A 21,341-nucleotide genomic window follows, 5' to 3' on the forward strand; every position below is an offset into this window, starting at 1 on the left:
TAACCTGATTGGCCTACAGGAGCAGCCCAGAATTAGCCAATCACGCGGAGCCCATTGTGTAAATTATATATATATAGCTAGACGTTTTGGGGAAAGATTCATTCATTGCTACTACAAGCTGAATAAAGAGCATGAAATTCACACTCGACTCTGAGTATATTTCACTTTTTTAAGCAGCATTTATATATAGTTTGGGGGGGGGGTTTAAAAATTCCTAAAGGGATGCTGGCATCAGCCCTGGCGTGCCCTCTAGGACCTGAGCACCCTTGAATTTGCCCCATACTGCCATGCCTGCTGGTTCCAGACCTGTAATGTCTGAGTTTACGATGACTAATAATGCTATGTTTTTAGTAGCTTCTCGTTTCAAAGCGGAATTTGCAATATCTCATTGTCTCGTTACCTGCTTTGTGAAGGCTTAGGCTATGAAAAGCAGGATGCGCCTATTTAGACAGGCCAATAAATGTACATGCCAGCAATCCCCACAAGCCAGAAACTATTGTGCTCCACCTCTAAAGTTTACCACGAAACAAAACTGCACATCTATCCCCATGGCAGTGTGTTGCAGTGGTTAGGGGTTCCCTGGGATACCAGCCTTCTAATCTTCACTTGGCCATGAAGCTCACTGGGTGAAGCTCACTCCCTCTCAACCTAGTCTACCTCACAGAGCTGTTATAGCTGTCAACTTTTCCCTTTTCTTGTGAGGAATCCTATTTGGAATAAGGGAATTTCCCTTTTAAAAAGGGGAACGTTGACAGCTATGCAGGGCTGTTGTGAGGATTAAATGAGGAGGGTGGAGAACCATGTATACCACCATAAAAGGGTGACTGAAATGCAGTGAAAACAAACAAATAAATGTGTTTGTGGTTTCTCTTGCCTTCCCCCAGTTGTCTTTAGCCTGGCACAAAAGATTGCCGTATGCTACTTGTGACCTGTTTTCTACCTTCTCCCATATTCGTGGGTTGTTTGTGTCTCCTACTGATGCGTTACTTTATCTTACAGGGTGAGATTGGCAGACCAGGAAGGAAGGTATGAGACAACTCGCATAACACCCTTGTACAGCACTGTGCCCATTCACGTGTTAAAAGAGATTTTTCCATGTCAGACCAACTGCAATGGAAAGAGTTTGAGGAGAAGAGGGGCCAAATGGAGCTCTTAGTTTCCCGCCTCTTTCTCCTCTGCAGTCACATAGAATTGTTGCTGCTGGGTAACAGTTGAGGGAAGGAGGTGTCTGAAGGTGTTTGGCTTAGCAGAGTCAGTTGACTGGCTCTGTGACACATCTCTCTCCCTCTTCTGCAGTCTGATGGAATAGCTGCTGGCAAGTGAGCTGAGGCAGAGGAGGAGCCTGATGAAACTGGCTTCCCAGCACTGCCCACAGAGTGGTCCTGTTTCCCATCTCCTTCTGCTTCATGTTGTTTAAACAGAATATTTTTTACAATCACTGTCACAACTCATCAGTCGATCCCACTTGCCTGCAAAAAAATCCCCACACATTGTAAGATATTTTTTTAGAATTGAAATGCAACAGGCTGTTGGAACTGATGCTACTCAGCTGACCACAGTACAGTGGTGCCTTGCAAGACAAAATTAATTCGTTCCGCAAGTTTTTTCTTCTTGCGAGTTTTTCGTCTTGCGAAGCACGGTTTCCCATAGGAATGCATTGAAAATCAATCAATGCGTTCCTATGGAGACCGTCCGGGGACAGAGGGGAAGCGCCGCGCGCCTTCCCCTCTGTCCCCGGACCTGTTTAAAGCAAGGGGCGGCGGGGAGAAGATTGCTTCTCCCCGTTGCCTGCCCCGCAATCTCCGGGGACAGAGGGGAAGGCGGGCGCGCCTTGGTTCAAAAGGGGTCCGGGGACAGAGGGGAAGGCGCACGCGCGCCTTCCCCTCTGTCCCCTCTTTTGAAGCAAGGGGCGGAGGGGAGAAGATCGCTTCTACCCGTTGCCGCCCCTTGGTTCAAAAGGGGTCCGGGGAGAGAGCGCGCCTTCCCCTCTGTCCCCGGAGATTGCGGGGCTGGCAACGGGGAGAAGCAATCTTCTCCCCGCCGCCCCTTACTTCAAAAGTGGTCCGGGGACAGCGGGGAAGACGCGCTGCGCTTCCCCGCTATCCCCGGAGCTTGTGGGGCAAGCTTCGTTTTGCGAAGCAAGCCCATAGGGAAATGCGTCTTGCGAAGCGGCTAAGAAAACAAAAAACTCCTTCGTCTAGCGAGTTTTTCGTCTTCCGAGGCGTTCGCCTTGCGGGGTACCACTGTACCAGGTTCACCTAGTGGTGTTGCTTGGGGAAGACCAGAGGGGCAGTGGCCCTGGGTGCACGGGGTGTGTGTGTGCATTTTGCTCCTCCGGGTTCTGTCAGCCCTGTGCCGCTGTGTTCCTGGAGTGCACTCCCGCTGCCCTGCCAGGCCTGCCCTGCTTTGCGTGGCGAGTTCCCGCCTCCAACCAGTAGAAATAAAGACACATGACACCATTATTTTAGGTTAATGGGCTAAAATTGGCCACCACTTTATTGGTTACAGGTAAAGAGCGGTATTGGCTTAGGCATTGGTCCTATCCGGCTTCAGCCTAATTGCTTGAAGACCGGGAAGGGTTAACACCAGCAGGGGGAGCCCTGCTGATGCACATCAACTAGGGACTCCCCCGGGGTCACCGCTCAGGGGCGCGCTTTAGGCCCTGGCCTCCATAGGATTCGGACGAGGCCACGCCCCCTGGAATCCTTTACCGGACTACCCTTCAATATTTGGGGGAGGTGATGGCGCTCCTCCCCCCCACCACATAACAATACCCCTACCAATGCCTAGCCGCCAAAACCAAAGGAGTTGTGACGTTTTGCTACCAGGTAGGCAAAAAACCAAATGACCGATGTCGATTTGCCAAGTGGAAGAAATTCCTACCAGGCCCCTCAATGGCGACCAACTGAGGTCCATAGCAAGGTCAGAAGGGAACCTTAAAGGGCGGGTGGGTGGGAAATCTCAGCAGCTGACCGGGACCAAAGAGGGAGATCCTGGGGCTGTGCTTGCCTTAAATGAGGCAACCCATACACCCCGAGCCAGCTGATTGGTTGGCTCAGGGGATGATGCGGTCCCAGGATTCCCCTGATCACACGGGGGCTGGAAGCCAGCCTCCGCGCTTGTGTTGAGGGTGTGAAGCCCGCAACATCATCTCCTCCCGAAGTCGGAAGTGGCTTTGCGACGCTGCAGGGCTGCATGAGGAGGGCGCAACAGGCATGCACGCTGAACAGGAAGGGCGAATGCCTGTTGTGTCCTCCTCACACAGCCCTGTGGCATCGCAGAGCAGAGTGGGGCTGGCAGGGCAGCGTGAGTGTCAGGTCAGGGGCGCAACACAGCCCTGCTTTGCTCCAGGAGGTGGGGCGTTGGTGGCGGGGGCTGAGCACGGGCTCTGCTCACCCTCCACGCCTCTTCCCTCTCTGTGTGCATGGACCACCCCGGAGTGCCCACCTGCCCCAGGTGCCAGCAGCACATGCTATGTTCCTGGGCTCGCTTTGCATGCATGTAGCAACTGACCCATTCTGTTAATTACTCTGACCGCTGTCATAAGCTAGATGGATGCTGGCCGGTATACATGCAACAAATGGGACCACAGCCCAAAATGAACAATCATGTCCCAACACTATCACATTTAATGTTCTGTGGTCAGGAAGAACTTCCAAGGGTGTGGCTGGGAGCCTTATTGTCATTTGAAGAGGCTTTGTTATACCGTATTGGCCCGAATATAAGCCACACTTTTTTTCCGAATTCTGACTGTGAAAAGTTAAAGTGCACCTTATATTCACAACCTTTATGCACCCAGCAAAGCGGCACGGCTCCCCCCCCCCGGAAGCAGCCCAGGTATTGTCCCCCCCCCTCAATTTTAAAGATGTGGCATATTTGCGGGTGCGGCTTATATTTGGGCCAATATGGTATTCAGACATTACTGCTACCAATGTTGATGTTATTGCATCTGATTTTTTTCTCTTTCTACTTCCTTCCCCCCATCCCCGGCCTCTTTTTTTGAAGGGCAGGCCAGGTCCCCCAGGTGTCCCTGGACTTCCAGGACCTATTGGATGGCCTGGCCCAATAGGACCGAAGGTAAGATTAGGGCACCATTTACTAATGTGGTCAAACCTGTAATGCAAATTAAGTTAAATCCATCTTGTTGAATGCAGCCTACTTGTGGTAGAGTGAGCTTGTAAACGATTTAGCGTCCCTAGGTTCCTAAAGGCATATGGTTTTCGGACCCCAATGCAATGGAGAGGAGGACTTCCAGCTCAGAAACACAGGTTTCCTGAGGTCAGGCTTCTGTACATGGTTACTCATTCCGGATTTGAATGCTGCACATGTTTCTTGAGCAGTACAGTGGTACCATGGGTTAAGTACTTAATTCTTTCCGGAGGTCCGTTCTTAACCTGAAACTGTTCTTAACCTGAAGCACCACTTTAGCTAATGGGGCCTCCTCCTGCTGCTGCTGTGCCGCCGGAGCATGATTTCTGTTCTCATCCTGAAGCAAAGTTCTTAGCCCGAGGTACTATTTCTGGGTTAGTGGAGTCTGTAACCTGAAGCGTATGTAACCTGATGCGTATGTAACCTGAAGCGTATGTAACCCAAGGTACCACTGTACTGGAATGTGAAGCCGTCTTTATTTCTGAGCATGTGCAGGAAAATGTACCACAGAATGATAGTGGGAGTTTAGAGTACGGGAAGATGGCAGAATGGACCATAGTGGTATCCATGGGGTGATAATATTCTCTCTCTCTCTCTCTCTCTCTCTCTCTCTCTCTGTGTGTGTGTGTGTGTGTGCGTGTGTGTGTGAATGATGTCTTATAACCATCATTTGCTATGGACATTTCTCCTTAGTCCCCCTGCCTTCTCTTACCATGCCACTTCTCCCATATTCTTTGTTTATTCCTGATAACTCTCTTCCCCATCACTTGGCTACAGGAGTGCCATAACGTGGACATGAAACATCACACACACACGCCTGCACATAGTACGTGCGATGTCCCTCAACTACATGCAGGTGTGTGTGTGTGTGTGTGTGTGACATCCCATGTCTGTGTTTTGGCAGCCGGTGGCAGCGACTCCTCTTCCTTCTCTCCTCAGCCAGTGAGGCACCCTTTCCCACCATGCATTCAAGGCCCATCCCCCACCAAAAGGGTGTCTTGCTCGCTGGCTGAACTGTTTCTCTCTCGGATGCAGCACTGCTGCTGCCTGCCGGCTTTTCTCATTGCCTTTGTGGGTGCCCGGCCCCGACAAATATATTATTGCGGGTGCAGAAGCACCCACAGCCCTCTGGAGTTGGCTCCTATATTATCTTAACAAACACTTAGCCTACTAGATTTGATGATGACGACAATGATGCTCCCCACCCCCAAATCACCTGCTTCCTCATTTTTCAGATGTTCACTGGACAGCGGAAACGTACGTGGCTAGAGACATTTCTGCAAACCTGTTTGCAGACACAAATGACTACCAGAACACATTTTGTTTTTTAAATATATAATTTTTATTACATTTTCTGTTTTACAATTTAAAATACTCATTTAAACATCCTTAAAATATCAATGACTTCCCTTCTTCTCTTTCCATGGTTCATTTGGCATACCATCAATCCATGCATATTTTACAAAAAAAACTAAACCATTCAGTATTTTATTATTGCATCCATCAAAACTTATTTACACTGCTGAATTTATCTTAATGCTGCCAACGTTTTCAGGTGTACCCCCCCCATATATTCACATTTTGCAAGCGAAACTGACAGCCCAAGTGGACTTCAGCAGCTGATACTGTAAATCAGAGAGACTAAGTTGGCCCAATCCAAGAGGCAGTACAGGCAGCTGCCTGGGGCACCTGAATGCAATAGGTGCTGGGATGCTCTGGGAAAACCCCAAGTACCTTGGGACCGCAGGGTCTGAGGCTGGGAGTGAGCAACAGTCTCTACCCCCCTTGCTGCTTTCTTAAATGGATCTCCTTCTCATTGCTCAGTTCACTATGGAGCAGGAGACAGGGGCTGCAGTTTAATAACACTAATAATTTAAGAAGGGCAGCAAAGCAGACATTCCCCTACAGTAGCAATATAGATTGAGCCAGAAGTGTTGTGCAGTTGCTTGCGGATCTCATTGTAGTGCTGTTAAATGACCATCTGTTGCAGGAGATGATATTAAGAGGCAACACATTTCTTTACAATTTAGTCTGAATTAGCTGTATGAAACTTCGTGTTGTATTGCTGCTTGAGGAATCATAGGACTGTGGTCTGTTTCCGTTCTCTCTGATTCCGAACCAGAACAGTCTGCGTTCCAGTTACTGACACCTTTCTGCAGCCACAATGAATAACTTCTTTTTATTGACCTCTCTAGGGTGAAAAGGGAGATTTGGGTTTGATGGGATTGCCAGGTACAAGAGGACCAACGGGCTTTAAGGTTTGTTTCACCCAGCTGCTATGTCGTCCCCATCTGGCTGCTTACAGCTGCTTCCTTGGTAACAAAGTGCTTGTGTATATCGTTTGAAGATAGCAGCAATGTCCGTGGGAAGAAGGAATAATAGGAAAAGACAGGATTTCCCCATAGCAATAATGAAAAATCAAAAGGTTTTGTCAGCATGCTGGTTTTCTGCTTTATTCTTAATCAAATACCTTACTACAACCTAATATAAAGGGGGGGGGAAAGTAATTTGAAAGCAAAACCCATGTAACATGGACCTCAAGACCCCAGGGCTTTTCATTTCAGCTGGAACTCAGTTCCGGCACCTTTCAGGTGGGCACCATTGTCATTTATAAGAGAACAAGGGAGGTGTTCATGGTGAGTTCCAGCCCCTTTTTCTCTAGAAAAAATAGCACTGTTGTACACTATATTTGTAAAAGCACCATTATCCAAATCCAAACAAAATTTAAAAAGTCCTTCCAGTAGCACCTTAGAGACCACCTAAGTTTGTTATTGGTATGAGCTTTCGTGTGCATGCAGGTGTGATGTTAACATATGAGAGTGCTGGAGGTGAAATAGTTAAACAGGTTAACCAATCAGAACCCAGGGGGGTGGAGTCAGAGGGACTGTAAAACCAGCTCTGGAAGGGGCGAAGGGGGGAGTTCGTTGGGAGTTGGGTGGTTGGAGTGGATGTGAATTGGGAAAGAGTCTGTGGGAGGGTTGAGTTAGTGTAGCGAAATAAGCCAAGTCAGGAACAGTTAGGAGCTAGGAAGACAAGTAAATATCTGAGAGGTGGTTTAGAGAGTGAGAGCAGGTAGTGGAAGTTATAGGTCTGGATAGGCACCCCATGATTTATTTGACAGATAGCGTTTATGAAACCACACGCTTGTTAAACTGCAATAAATAAACAGAAGTTTATGTTCCAACTTAACCCTGTCTGGACTCAGTATTTTACCAGGTAGGGCCTGGGTGGTGGCAGTGAGAAATAAAGTGGTGGCACAGGGATCAATAGATGGTGAAACGTCCGGGGACCCTGTGTGATCACCACAGCAGGTATCAGAAGTATCTGAAGAAGCTCATACCAATAACAAATTTAGTTGGTCTCTAAGGTGCTACTGGAAGGAATTTTTTTACTTTGTTTCGACTACAGCAGACCAACACGGCTACCTCCCTGTATCCAAATCCAGACAGTTATAATTCCCCCCCCCCCACGTTCCTCCTGCCACCCTCACGTATTAGATGGTGTGTGTAACCTTGGTCCAAGAATAGGATGAGTGGACTCCCCTTTCTGCTGCACCCAACTTTTATGTCTAGGGTGCTGGTTTTTGTTTTGGGTTTTCAAAACAACATTTGACATTTAAAAATGGTTAGTGGTTCCGAAGCAGCTGGAATATTTGCTAAAGGAGATTGCTTTATCTTCTTGTTTTGATAGATGTGCTGTACTGATGGAGTACTAGTCATCTGGGGCATGGCCACAAATCACAATCCTGCAAAACATCCCACATTAATTTGTAGGCGCCATGCCAAATTGTGAATTGTGCTTGTGCAACACAACTTGGATTATTTTCCTGTGCATTGGATGTCTTGCGGTGGGTGCAGGACCATGAAATCCCTCTATATTATCATACTAAAAGTGCATAGGCATAAGACATTAGCAACTTCATGTTCAGCAGAAGATGAATTGATTACAAAGTGACAAAACTAGAGTACTGTCTATAGCCAAAGGCAATTTAAAAAGAGAAAAGAACCTTTGTTTAAGCATCATTTGTATCCAAAACAGATACATATTGAGGCTATATCTCTTTAATGTTGATTTATTTATTTAATTGCTTGACAAATGGTATACCACTTAATCATTAAAAACCACTAAGTGGCCTAGGTATTTACATTACGCAATTGCAGCTATAATTTCTTTTAAAAAATCTTAAATGTCCATGGGAGTTGCTACAAAAGAATTGGGTCTAAGCTGAAGTACAGTCAAAGTAAACACCAGAGAGAGACTTGCCTTTGCTAGATAAGAGGAAACAGCTGAAGAATATGGCTTAAGGCATTTTACCACAGAGACTGCTTTCAATTATATTATTATACCGAGAATTATAATGGCTTTCTGCTGCTGTTTTAATTTCCAAAGCAATTTCTAACAAGGCTAGCATGCTTTCTGTACCAGATTTATTTGTTTCTCATGTCTGCCTCCAGGCTGAGGCTTAAATGCTCATATTTGTGATTTTCTTCCAACGGCTGCAAAGGAAAATGTTGCTGCAACTTATTACGGATTGCTTTTCCAGCCTGATTTTAAAGTCCATATGTTACTATCAGTAGCAAGCATGTAAATACCTGCCCTTTTATCTTCTTCTAGGGTTACCCTGGAAGCAGAGGAGAAAAGGTTCGTCATGCAAAGAACTCTTAGTTAATTCCTGAAAAGCATTACGACCTATGTTCCTCAGGCCCCCCAAAATGTGATGCTTTGGTATGTTAGTAATAACAGGATCAAGGGACGCGGGTGGCGCTGTGGGTTAAACCACAGAGCCTAGGACTTGCCAATCAGAAAGTTGACGGTTCGAATCCCCGCAACGGGGTGAGCTCCCGTTTGGAAGAACCAATTAAGGCCACTTTATGATGTGCATTCCCCACCCATTAGGAATAGTATCAAGAAATGGGTTATATGTTCTCATACAGCCACAGATTAATAGCCACTGATAGGCTTAGCAGCAAAAGAGAAAGTTTACATATTTGGCCAGGAATCATCTGGACAATCATGCACACGTCAGCAGGCAAAGTGCTGGGAATACAGTACATTGCTTTCTTCTATTTTCCTCTCAGTTCTCCCCCCTCCCGCTCTCTCTCTTTGTCCTGTCCTCTCATCCCCTTTAGTTCATTTCATTTGTTAATGCATAGAAAAGGCATAGGCGGATGAGACGTAAGGCTCTGCCTCCCCCACAACCTACATTTCCATTTCTGAAAATACCTGTAATTTGTACATGTTCAAGTTTTGACACACAGCCAGCTCTCTGTAATCAGGAAAGCTGCATAGGGAGGAGTGGGTCAAAGCACAGATTGGGGGTTAGTACCTGCTGCGCTTGCTGTCCCTGCCTGCGTGTGTCATTTGTCCACACATTAAAGCAAACAAAGGGTACCCATGCTGAATGTTGGTACAATCTACATTAGCTCAGAGACTGGCTTAATTCAGGTGACGGCCCACTAGCTGAAGATCAGTAAATGACATTTAACTTGAAAGTCGTTGTGTTCATTACATCGCCTGGAATGTACTGAGGATGGTAATTGTGGGGGAACCAAGAATCTAACAAGTGTTCTGTATACCGAACAACTTCATTTTGATGGGCTTCTGTGTTTAATTCTACATTCAGTGCTGAAAGAAAACATCGGTTTTTGAAACGCCGTGTTCTATAGCTATTATCTCCTGTATGGTTTTCCACAGGGAACTCCCGGAGAGAAGGGCGACAAAGGCAGCAAAGGAGACAAGGTAAAATTACCTTAATAGAGCACCTAATTCGTGTTGAACGTAGCTTGATTTGTGGTTGCATTCATAGCATAGTTGTATGAGGATGGAGATTATAGATGCAGACTTCGTTTAACTTCCGTACGCAATCAGCTATGCTCATTGCTAAGACAATAACACAAATCTATTTGGTTGAAGGTCTGGTGAACTATAGCCCTTATCTGTGAAGTCAGAATTGGTCAGAAATATCTGCAATAGTCTATGACCTCGTATTTTCCAAATGTCTTATCATATATATATTTTTTAAAAAAATCATTTGCTGTATTTATTTACGTACTGATTTACTACTTGCATTTATACCGTACTTTTCCTCTGAGAAGCTCGAGGTGTTTCTCCTCCTCCCCATTTTATCCTGTGTGGTAGGCTGGTTTAGGGACTGTGACTGGCCCAAGGGGAGCTCCATGGCCAAGTGGTGATTCGAACCCTGATCTCCCAGGTCCTACCTAGTCCAACACTTTATTATTATTTAATTGAATTTATATACCGCCTTATATTCGGAGGTTTCAGGGCGGTTCACAGAACAAAATCAAAAATATAAAACCACAAATATATAATCAAAATAAAAACAACAACCCAATAACCCCCCAAACCCCACATTTTAACAGGGTAATCACTACACCTCATTATAAAACAATACATTATTTTACTGATAGTACTTTATACATTTGTTTTAAATGGTTTGTATCTTTTGCTTATTGTATGCATCCATCTTGGGCTTCTATACAAGGAAGGGCAAGGTAAAAAATAAACCGCAACACATAAGTAATAGTTTTCCTGGTGATTTATTTTTACGGATATGCTCGTACCCCTTCCAATCTGCGCCCCATCCCGAGAGACAAGGGTAGGGTGAGAAAGGATTACTCACCTCCGTCACTGGTGTTGTGCAATGCCAGGTCTATAGGCAACAAAACCGCCACCCTGCGAGATTTCATCATCTCGCAGGGGGTCGACCTGGCTTGTGTGACGGAGACCTGGGTGCACGAAGGGGTAACTGTTACCTTACGAGAGATGGCGCCCCCGGGTTTCTCCGTCCTCCACCAGTCACGGACTGTGGGCCGGGGGGGAGGGGTGGCATTATTAATCCGGGAAGACTGTTCTTTCAGGGCTCTACCACCGCCATCGATCCCCGGCATTGAATGTGTTGGCCTAGTGTGGGGCTCCGAGGTGAGCTTGGCTGTCTGGCTGGTGTACCGGCCACCTAGCGCACCAGCAGCCACCCTGTCAGGCCTGCTGGAGGCGGTGGCCGGCTGGGCCTTGGAGTTCCCTAACCTATTGGTATTGGGGGACTTCAACATCCATGCCGATGCCACTCCCTCCTCACAGGCTCTGGACCTGGTGTCTTCCATGGCGACACTAGGGCTCTCCCAGTTTGTTTCGGGCCCCACACATCAAGCAGGCCACACGCTGGATCTGATCTTTGGCGTCGGTATAGATGTGATCCTGTCTCCTTCGATGAAGGTGCCATGGTCGGATCACTATGCTCTGAAAGCCAGGATTGATGTTCCACCCCCACCCTGCTTAGGTGGTGAGCCGATTTGGGCTCGCCCGCGGAGGCTGATGGACCCTGATAGATTCCGTCAAGCCTTGCGGGACCTTTCTCCCCCTGGCGACTCATTGACTGAGCTTGTTGAGGGCTGGAATACCCAGCTCCTGGCAGCCATCAATGAGATCGCACCTAAGCGCCCTCTGCGACCCCGCAGAAACCGGGCTCCCTAGTTTACTGAGGAGCTCCGGAAAATGAAGCGGGACCTCAGACGGCTAGAGCGAGTATGGCGGGGTGCCCGTGACGGAGCCTCAAGAACATCTTATAGGGTTTTTATGAAAACCTACGAGATGGCAGTGAAGGCCGCCAAGAAGTCCTACTTCTCGGCCTCCATTGCATCCGCTAGCTCTCGCCCGGCACAATTATTTAGTATAATTCGGTCTTTAACGTCCCTCGAAGGACAGCCAAATTTAAATAACAATTCGACACATAGCTGTGAGGCATTTGCGAGCTTTTTTGAGGAGAAGGTCCTGTCGCTCCGCCATGACCTCCCTGCCAATTTGGATACAATAAAAGAACTGGAGGCCCCTCGACTGTCCTCGGGTCCAGTATTGGACCACTTTGACCGGATATCCCCAGCCGATGTGGACAGACTCCTCCGAGCTGGAAAGCCCACCACTTGTCCTCTCGACCCGTGCCCGTCTTGGCTGATTAGAGCATGTCCAGACGAGGTGCGGGCCCCCCTGGGGGATATCATCAATTTGTCCCTTGGCACCGGGACATTCCCAGGGGAACTGAAGGAGGCAGTGGTGCGTCCGCTCTTAAAGAAAACATCATTAGATCCCTTAGATCTATCCAATTACCGCCCAGTTTCGAATCTTCCATTCCTGGGCAAGGTGATTGAGAGAGCGGTTGCTGAACAGCTTGGTAGGTTTCTGGATGAAACATCGGCTCTGGATCCATTCCAGTCCGGCTTCCGCGCTGGTCATGGGACCGAGACGGCTCTGGTCGCCCTAACAGATGATCTCCGTAGACAGCTGGATCGAGGCGGGTCGGGGCTGCTGATTCTTCTAGATCTGTCAGCAGCTTTCGACATGGTCGATCACGAACTTTTGGACCACCGCCTCGCCGACGTGGGGATCCAGGGCGCAGTCCTTCAATGGCTGCGCTCGTTTCTCTCTGGTCGGGGACAGAGGGTGGCGCTTGGGGGGGAACTGTCATCCCGCCACTCCTTGGTGTGTGGAGTGCCTCAGGGTGCGATTCTCTCCCCGATGCTTTTTAACATCTTTATGCGCCCCCTCGCCCAGCTTGTCCGGAGTTTTGGGCTGGGCTGCCATCAGTATGCCGATGACACCCAACTCTATCTGTTGATGGATGGCCATCCTGACTCGGCCCCAGACACACTGATCAGATGCTTGGAAGCTGTGGCTGGATGGTTACGTGGGAGCCGGTTGAAGTTAAATCCTTCGAAGACAGAGGTCCTCTGGCTGGGACGGGACGATATGGGATTGAGGGGGCAACTCCCATCTCTTGCGGGGGTGCAATTAGTGCCAGCACCGTCCGTTAAGAGTTTGGGTGTAATCTTCGATACCTCCCTCTCTATGGAGGCGCAGATTGCAGCTATAACAAAGGCGGCATTTTTTCATCTCCGCCAAGCTAAGCAGTTGGCCCCTTACCTCTCTCGCCCTGACCTAGCCACTGTGATCCACGCGACGGTCACCTCCAGACTGGATTATTGTAACTCGCTCTACGTGGGGCTGCCCTTGAGACTGACCCAGAAACTCCAGCGGGTGCAGAATGCCGCAGCGAGACTCCTTACGGGGTCTTCGCTGCGGGATCACATTCATCCAGTGCTATACCAGCTGCACTGGCTCCCAGTGGAGTACAGGATCAGGTTTAAGGTGCTGGTTTTAACCTTTAAAGCCCTATACGGCCTAGGACCCTCGTATCTACGGGACCGCCTCTCCTGGTATGCCCCACAGAGGAACTTAGGTCCTCTAATAAAAACATCTTGAAGGTCCCAGGCCACAGAGAGGTTAGGCTGGCCTCAACTAGAGCCAGGGCTTTTTCGGCTGCGGCTCCAACCTGGTGGAACGCTCTGTCACAAGAGACAAGGGCCCTGCAGGACTTGACATCTTTCCGCAGGGCCTGCAAGACAGAGCTGTTCCACCAGGCCTTTGGTTAGGGCACAGCCTGACTCCCTCCTTCAGCAATCTTTACAATACTTTAGTTTATGGTTGCCATTAATTTTGATTTTAATTAATTCTTATGATGTTTTTATATTGTTGCACTTTTTTAGTGTTGTTAGCCGCCCTGAGCCCGGCTTCGGCTGGGGAGGGCGGGATATAAATAAAAATTTATTATTATTATTATTATTATTATTATTATTATTATTATTTTATTTTATAATTGCAACCATCATCAACATCAAACTGAATTGGTGACTCGCATTCATTCTTATTGTGTTTATACGAAACTCAAAGCGATTCATTAGAAAACAATTTAACTTGTGTCTTTCCCAACATTTTCCTTGCAGGGACACATAGGTTTCCCTGGAATGCTGGGGCAGAAGGTACGTCTATACGAACCAAGAAATTCTCAGACTGTCCACCTACTTGGCTTATGTTGGCATTAATATTTGGGAAGCCTTTAAAAAGTGCAATCCTTCATAGATTTACTCAGAAGTAACTCCCATTGAGTTCAGTAGAACTTAACTTTCTGTGCACACTTATGAGGGGATAAGCCCAGTTTCACTCAGAGGAACTTACACCTCAAAATATAAACATTGCACTGTTAAGACTCCTAAGTGAAATGTATTCTGCATGAGGTTTATGCTGCCTGGATCTGTGAATGAGTGTGGGGGAACCTATGTCTTAGGGACAGATTCAGCCCTTTGCTGAATTCCATCTGGGCTCCCTGAGGAGGTGTGGATTTGAAAGACAGAAAGCTGACTGGATCCATTTTTATGTTTGAAGGGACAGATCCGGCAAGCTGTCAGCTGCCTGGTCCACCCCTTCAAAGCTCTTCCTTCTCAGGCGGGTGGGAAGCTGCCCAGGGCTGGGCTGTAAATAATAACCAAGTCAATATATTTGTTCTAAAGCTCTTCTCTTTGTCCTTTCCATCCCCATTAAGGGAGAAATGGGCCCAAAGGGGGAATCTGGTTCATCCGGACACAGAGGTCCAACTGGAAGACCAGGGAAAAGAGGGAAACAAGTAGGAATCCTGTACTGTATTTGATTTAACCTGTTTCCGAAAATATTTTGTCTGTGGACTGCATCTCAGCAAGGGATGAGGGATGAATTTGGTTCATTTGGCATGTAAAGATGAATATTATCTAATTCACACTTTCTGAAACAGTACTCAAACTTCAACGCAGTCATCTCTCAAAAAATCTCCACATTTTGCAATGGAGTGCTCTAGCTGAGTGATGGATACGAAAATGCATATTCTACAGCTAAGCATGCATATAATATGTGTATGTTAGTGGAAACAGCATACAAAAATGCATTATGCCTGGGAAAATTGGTTTGCAAAAATGAGGATATTAGGAAACATTACATAGAAAAAAATTGTATATTAGGGGAAATCAGCGCTAAAATGCTGGTTAATTCTTTAGACTTTTTTTAAAGATCACATGCAGATGTGGAAATGTAGGAAACTGAACTTATTTAAAATGAAAAAATGAAACAATGGCACTGGCAGCATTAAGGTAAATTTAACAGTGTAAATAAGCTTTGATGGATGCAATACCTGTAATGGAATACTGAATGGAATAGCTTTTGTAAAATATGCAGGAATTTATTTTATGTAAAATGAACCATGAGATGAGAAGAAGGGAAGTTACTGATATCTCAAAGATGTAAAATGAGCATTTTAAATTATAAAACAGAATATTATATATATATATATATATATATATATATATATATATATATATATATATATATGCTTTCGTAGATTTTCACGGGTATAGGAATGCAGGTTTTGGTGTCTTCGGGTGTCTTCCCGTGTAAGAGTCGGGGTGTCTGTGCGACGTTTCGACGAGGTCTCACTCGTCATCTTCAGGCTGGTGCTTTCGGCTTCTTGTTACTGGAACAGAGCAGAGTCTGGTGTTTGAGTTCCTATAAATACTGTTGAGGGGTGTGGTGTATAGCCTCCAACGTTCTGGGTAGAGAGGAAGTTCCTAGATTAGTGTGCCTTTTCTTCTTTTGTTCCTTAATTACTTGAGGGATATCTTGGGTGATTTCATGAGTGATATTCTGAATATCACTGGGTGGGTCATTAATTACTTGAGGGATATCTTGGGTGATTTCATGAGTGATATTCTGAATATCACTGGGTGGGTCATTAAGTGTAGATTAGTTGCTAAAGCTCTCGTGTCTTGACCTCTTGAGCTTGTGAAGAGTTTTTCTGAGAAGATGGCTGTGCTGCATTTAGTTGTGCTCTGGCTTGGCTTCGTGTATAGGGGCGAGCTATGGTTTTGTGCCTTGTGCCAGCCAGATCTGTGTAGGGATTGCAGGGGGGTGCAGCATCCGGAGGTGCCACTATAGTTTGGTTGCTGGATGGAGTCTGTAATATGTCTGTGGAGAGGGTCTGGGTTTGGGTCTGGTGTGGTTGATTGGTGACGGCGTTCTGTGTGCCTCTGGTTCTGGTGTCGGTTTTTGTGGGGAGGGCTAATTTCCAGATGTCTGGCAGGCGGGACGTGTCGTCACGCTTGTTCATGTTGTGAGGGTGTTTCTCTATCTCGATGGCTTCCATGATTATTCTCTTGTGGTGATGTTCCATGTTAAAGAGCAATTTGGAATCTGCAAAATTAATTTCGTGTCCTGTTTCTTTCATGTGTTGGAAAAGAGAGGAAGTTTTTTCTTCTTTTTTGACGGCATTCTTGTGTTCTGCGATACGTGCATTTATTCGTCTGTTTGTTTGTCCAATGTACGTGGCTGGGCAGACTTTGCAGGGTATTTCATAGACCCCTTGGTTTTCCAGCTGGATTTTGTCTTTTGGGTTTCTGAGGATATTGGCTATTTTTTGGTTGGTGCAGAAGGCTGTTTTGATATTGTGTTTATGGAGGATTTTGCTGATTTTGTCTGTAGTGCCCTTGATATAAGGAAGGAGGGCCATGCCATTGTTTTCTTCTGTGTCTTGGTTTTTGGGGGGTGTTTCTTTTTGGATTAGCTTCGTAACCCTGTTTTTCTGGTATCCATTGGCAATTAACACATTTGAGAGATTCTGTAACTCAGTTGTCAAGTGGTCTTTGTCAGCCAGGCGTTTGGTTCTGGAGATGAGAGTCTTGGCTACGGAGTTTATTTGTGCAGGGTGGTGGTGTGATTGTGCATGTAAGTAGCGGTTGGTGTGTGTTTTTTTCTGGTAGATAGTGTGTCCTAGGGAGCCATCAGGTTTTTTGTAGATTAGGACGTCAAGAAAGGGGAGTTGGTTGTTGTCTTCTATTTCCATAGTGAATTGTATTTTGGGGTGTAGGCTGTTGAGATGTGTGAGGAAGCTATCTAGTTTTTCTTTCCCGTGTGGCCAAATTACAAAGGTGTCGTCAACATATCTGAGCCAAAGTTTGGGTTTGTGTTCTGACTTGTCTAAAGCATTGGTTTCAAAGTGTTCCATGTACAGATTTGCGATGACCGGTGAGAGGGGTGATCCCATGGGTGCTCCTTCTATCTGTTTGTATCTTTGTCCATTGTGGTTGGATATATATATGAGACAATGGGAGAAACCAAAATTGACAGATTTGCCTATCCTTGGTTAGACACTACATTTTTGGATGTATAATTGGATCTTCTGAACATCCTATTTTTTAAAAAAAACAGGCCAGATTTATTGTCACTTGTATTAAATGCCATGCAAAGGAACAAGGATATCTGATTATGATTCATAATAGGGCATAATATCGCCAAGAAAGGAGGAAATAGAGAATATAAGTCAGTTCAGAACAGATAAAGACTGCTTCATCCAGAAATATGGCAGATGACAAAACATGATATTTAATGAGTGAAAAGCAGCGATGCTTAAAGGTGGACCATGGAATCATGTCAGGTCAAGGAGCTAGACCCTAGAATATTGCATCAATCTCTTGGTACAGTACAGCACTGTTGCTTCAAGAAATTGTAGAATGTAAAATGATCTGCAGTCAGAAATAATGCATCTAGAAGGGAAAATGTAATAGCTCTAACTTGGTTTTACCATCATTAATTCAAGGAGCAGTGACTGTATCTATGTAGTCCTGGTTCACACAATATTTTTCTCTATGTAGTGGTTAGTCTGGAGATTGCTGGGAAAAGGGGAAATGCTTGCTTGAACCACTCCTTAATGTCCATTTGGTTTGGGAAGGAATTTAAAAAAGCAGTTGAGACTTTACTGAATAAAATATATTATGGGGCTCTCTTAGCTTTTTTCTCCCCACAAGCCAAAGTTTTCTGCTTTCATAATTTTGACCTTTTGAAGAATGATGACACTCCTGCTTCAGCAAATTCTAGCTTCAGAAGAGAAATTTCCCTCAGGAAACAGTCAAATTCCCCTACCATGCCTACTCTGCTCCCCTTAATACACAGTACACACAGAGAGATGCTTAAATTTACAAACATATTTCTGCATACCTAGAGAGTCCCCCAAAAGTATCAAAACAACTGCCCTACTTTGTGGTGGCCCCGCATACTAATAGCATACCCAAGTTCACTCTATGTCTCTTGGTAAAGAGCTACAAAATAAATAAATAAAGCAGTATATTTTGCTTGAAAAACTTTTATTGATGGAGGAGCGGACGTCCTGTAGGCATCTGGTCTGATGTTCTTACAAGTATGGATGTCTTCTAGAAAACATAATTGTTTGTGAAGCGATCACTTTCTTTGATGTCTGCTAGCACAAAAACCTTTGCGTACGCTTTCAGCAAGAGAAACCCGGCCCAACATGGCAATAACTAGAAAATATTACATGTGCTTTTCTTAAGGGTGTAGCTGAATACAAATATGCTTGCCGATTGGTTCCCGTTGATTCTGTTACAGGCCTAGAATTTCCTAAAGTCCAAATGTTGTTTTGAAAAACCGAGTGCCGTGTGTACATAGCTGTTTGTAATAAGAGGGGCCACTTTTCACCTACTCAGTCATTTCCTTTCTCCAGAGCCAGCTGACAACCCCATATAAAATGCCTGCAGTGGCAGCTAAATTAAGAAGGTGTTACTTCCACTTCCATTCTGAGATCCATCTTGCTTAGCTCATTTGACTCCTTCAGGTTCATGAGGAGTCTTCTCAGGCTCGCGTCATTCAGTTACAGTTACACCAAGGCTGGCCTGTGCAACTCTGCCGGTTTCAACCTTACAAGTGCCACACTGTGGTGGTGGTGATGATGATCATAAACAACATTATTTGGTCTACATAAATTCACAGTAAAATGCTGGTGAATTTTATGAGGGGGGTGAATATGTATATTGTGGAGAATTGAACTTAAGGTTGGAAAAGCGAGAAACCGGGGGGAAAACCCAATATTGATAGATTTGCCCATCCCTACTCTTGAAGAAATTTCCTCACAATTTTTCTCTCTGAAAATTTGGTGTAGTCCTAGTACAGTGGAACCGCAGTTGTCGAACACATCCGTAATTGAATTGAATGCTTTCGAACGCTGAAAACCCAGATGTAACGGCTCCGGTTTGTGAATGATTTTCGGAAGCTGAACATGCCACGCAACTTCCATTTTGAGTTTCCCTATTGTATTGAGGCTTCCGTATTGAGTTTTCGGTTTTCGAACATTTCGGAAGTCGAACCGTCTTCCGGAATGGATTATGTTCGAAAACCGAGGTTCCACTGTATTAAGCCATTCTGAAATGTGCAGAACTAGGAAATTTATGGGATTGTTCAGTAATATTTTATATAATATTATATATATTTTTGTTGGGGAAATGCATGGATTTGCCATAATATGTATAAGGTCCTGCAGATTTAATTTGCAATTTTGGCATTTCGATCTTTTCTGTGTAGTTGAAGCGCACGCTATTTTGACCCATGAAGCCATAGGATTTGCGCTATAGCAGAGTACATTAGCTTATTAGGGAATGTTATAAAGAAACAGTCCTTTCTTTTATATACTAGGGACAAAGGGGAGACATAGGACCTCCTGGTGCCTCAGGCCCACCTGGAAGACCTGGCCCCCCCGGTCAGCCTGGTCCACCTGGCCCTTTGGCAACAGGTAAGGCAGACCTTTCAAAATGGCCGCTCGTTCCCTTTCCCCCTTCAATTTAACCATATTGAGTTGCCTCACAGAAAAGAGGCATGCGTCCACGAGGTTTCTGCCGAACCACTAGCTGAGGGTGGAATCACACATTTTTAAGATAAGGTTTTAGTGTGGGGTTGGACTTCTTTTGCTCTCAACTACCCCTTGCACCCTGAAATAAGGGCCCTTCTAGACTGGTGCCATATGAGCCAACTCCTAGGGGCCGAGGTTCCTTCACCCCCACAATAAAATATTTGAGGTGGCTGCCCCCCCAATTGATGGGCATTGTCATTCAAAGGGTGTGTGTGTACCATGCAGGATGAGGCTTACCCATTCCGCCCCTCCAATACTTTATTCAAGTTTGCACCCCTGACTGGTGGTGTTTTGTGGGTGTATTTTGCAGCAATCCATACCCCACCAGTGTCCTGAAAAAAAGAGACATCCCATTTTTTCTCATGAGAGGACAGTGGCCATTTTGAGCACTGTGATCTCTCATGATGCTCCAAAATGGGTATATTGTGGTGCGAAATCACGTGAGACCTCGGTGCCCAAAATGGCTGCCATCCTCTCACAAGAAAAAAAACAGAAAGATGGTGTCCCAGTTGTTGCCTTTGATGTGTTGGTGGGAATGGACATGCCATTGATTCAATAATAGTGAATAAGAGGTGGATTTAAACTGGGCCATCTACATACACTTTGACTTCATTAGTTGCTCTGCGATGCTTCCAGATTGTTTCCATGTTATTACCACCTGGAGAGGTGCATTACAGAACAATTAAAGTGGGACAAAAAATAAACTGGAACTTTTGTGGTTTGAAAAGTTTGAGGATTTCAGCAGTAAGGTATGGAACAGAACTTGGAAATGAAGCAGTATGCCCACCCTGAAACTTTTGCAGATACAAATAGTATTGAAAGTGGGATCATGTTGAACTGCCCCAAATACCATCTTGAGCATAAATAATAGTTCCTCTGCAAACCTTCTGCTGAGATCCAAAATAGTTATTCACTCGCTCACATAGCCTGGTCTTTTGTTAAAAAGGCAATGATAACGGTGCTTCCAGATGGGGCTTTAATTTGCAAATGGGTCATTGCTAAAGGGTTTGAGTGTGTGTGCGTTACTTATTGGATTTCCCCTGGAAAGGGCAGAAGGATCAGTCTGAAGTTAATGTGGAGGGGGTTTAATGGGTTGGCATTTAAATGCCAATGACTCAACTTGCATGCATGAAGAGCACAGAATCCACAATAAACATCCATCTGGAAACATCCCAAGTTAAAGACCAATTTAATAACCCATGGAAATCAAACAATGATGGCAAACAATATACAACCACCCCCAAAGTTGGAAGGCCAATAATATTTGACAAGTGATTGTACAAGCCCCTAAAGAAGCTTACAGGTGTCAAAGACAGCTTTTCAATATGAGATGCTTAGCTCGCAGGCAGGGACTCGATTTTCCCTTTTCAGTATGTCTTTATCTATTTCAGCAACTACCTTGTGTGTCAAATCTGATGTTTTCTAGGGCAACTAACAATGGGGACAAAAGGAGAGAGAGGACTTCCTGGACCTCCAGGAAAATGTCTCTGCAACGCTCCGCAAAATGGGAATATCCCACCCTATGACGAGCCACTGTTTGGACAGCCTTATTCAAAGGTTCCTGCAGTAAGTGAGGTTGATAGGAGTTGATATGGGCATACTGTGTTAACGGATCCAGACCGCTGGCATG

General features: G+C 45.6%; 1 protein-coding gene across 4 annotated transcripts in view; it reads left to right on the forward strand.

Annotated features, from left to right (window-relative positions):
• Window positions 1-21,341, forward strand: part of COLQ (collagen like tail subunit of asymmetric acetylcholinesterase) — a 49,397-nt gene that overhangs the window by 20,584 nt on the left and 7,472 nt on the right. For all 4 annotated transcript variants that reach the window (XR_014212495.1, XM_082193449.1, XM_082193450.1 and 1 more), the window contains exons 5-13: window positions 1,000-1,026; window positions 4,006-4,077; window positions 6,345-6,407; window positions 8,764-8,790; window positions 9,844-9,888; window positions 13,944-13,979; window positions 14,540-14,620; window positions 19,498-19,594; window positions 21,138-21,277. Coding sequence is in view for 3 of the 4 variants with exons in the window: in XM_082193449.1 (XP_082049575.1) it covers window positions 1,000-1,026; window positions 4,006-4,077; window positions 6,345-6,407; window positions 8,764-8,790; window positions 9,844-9,888; window positions 13,944-13,979; window positions 14,540-14,620; window positions 19,498-19,594; window positions 21,138-21,277 (588 nt within the window). In the remaining variant the exon portion in view is untranslated. The remainder of the gene's footprint in view (window positions 1-999; window positions 1,027-4,005; window positions 4,078-6,344; window positions 6,408-8,763; window positions 8,791-9,843; window positions 9,889-13,943; window positions 13,980-14,539; window positions 14,621-19,497; window positions 19,595-21,137; window positions 21,278-21,341) is intronic.

This window comes from Podarcis vaucheri (assembly GCF_965113315.1).
Source record: "Podarcis vaucheri genome assembly, chromosome: 12".
In the NCBI taxonomy this organism is placed as follows: domain Eukaryota; kingdom Metazoa; phylum Chordata; class Lepidosauria; order Squamata; family Lacertidae; genus Podarcis; species Podarcis vaucheri.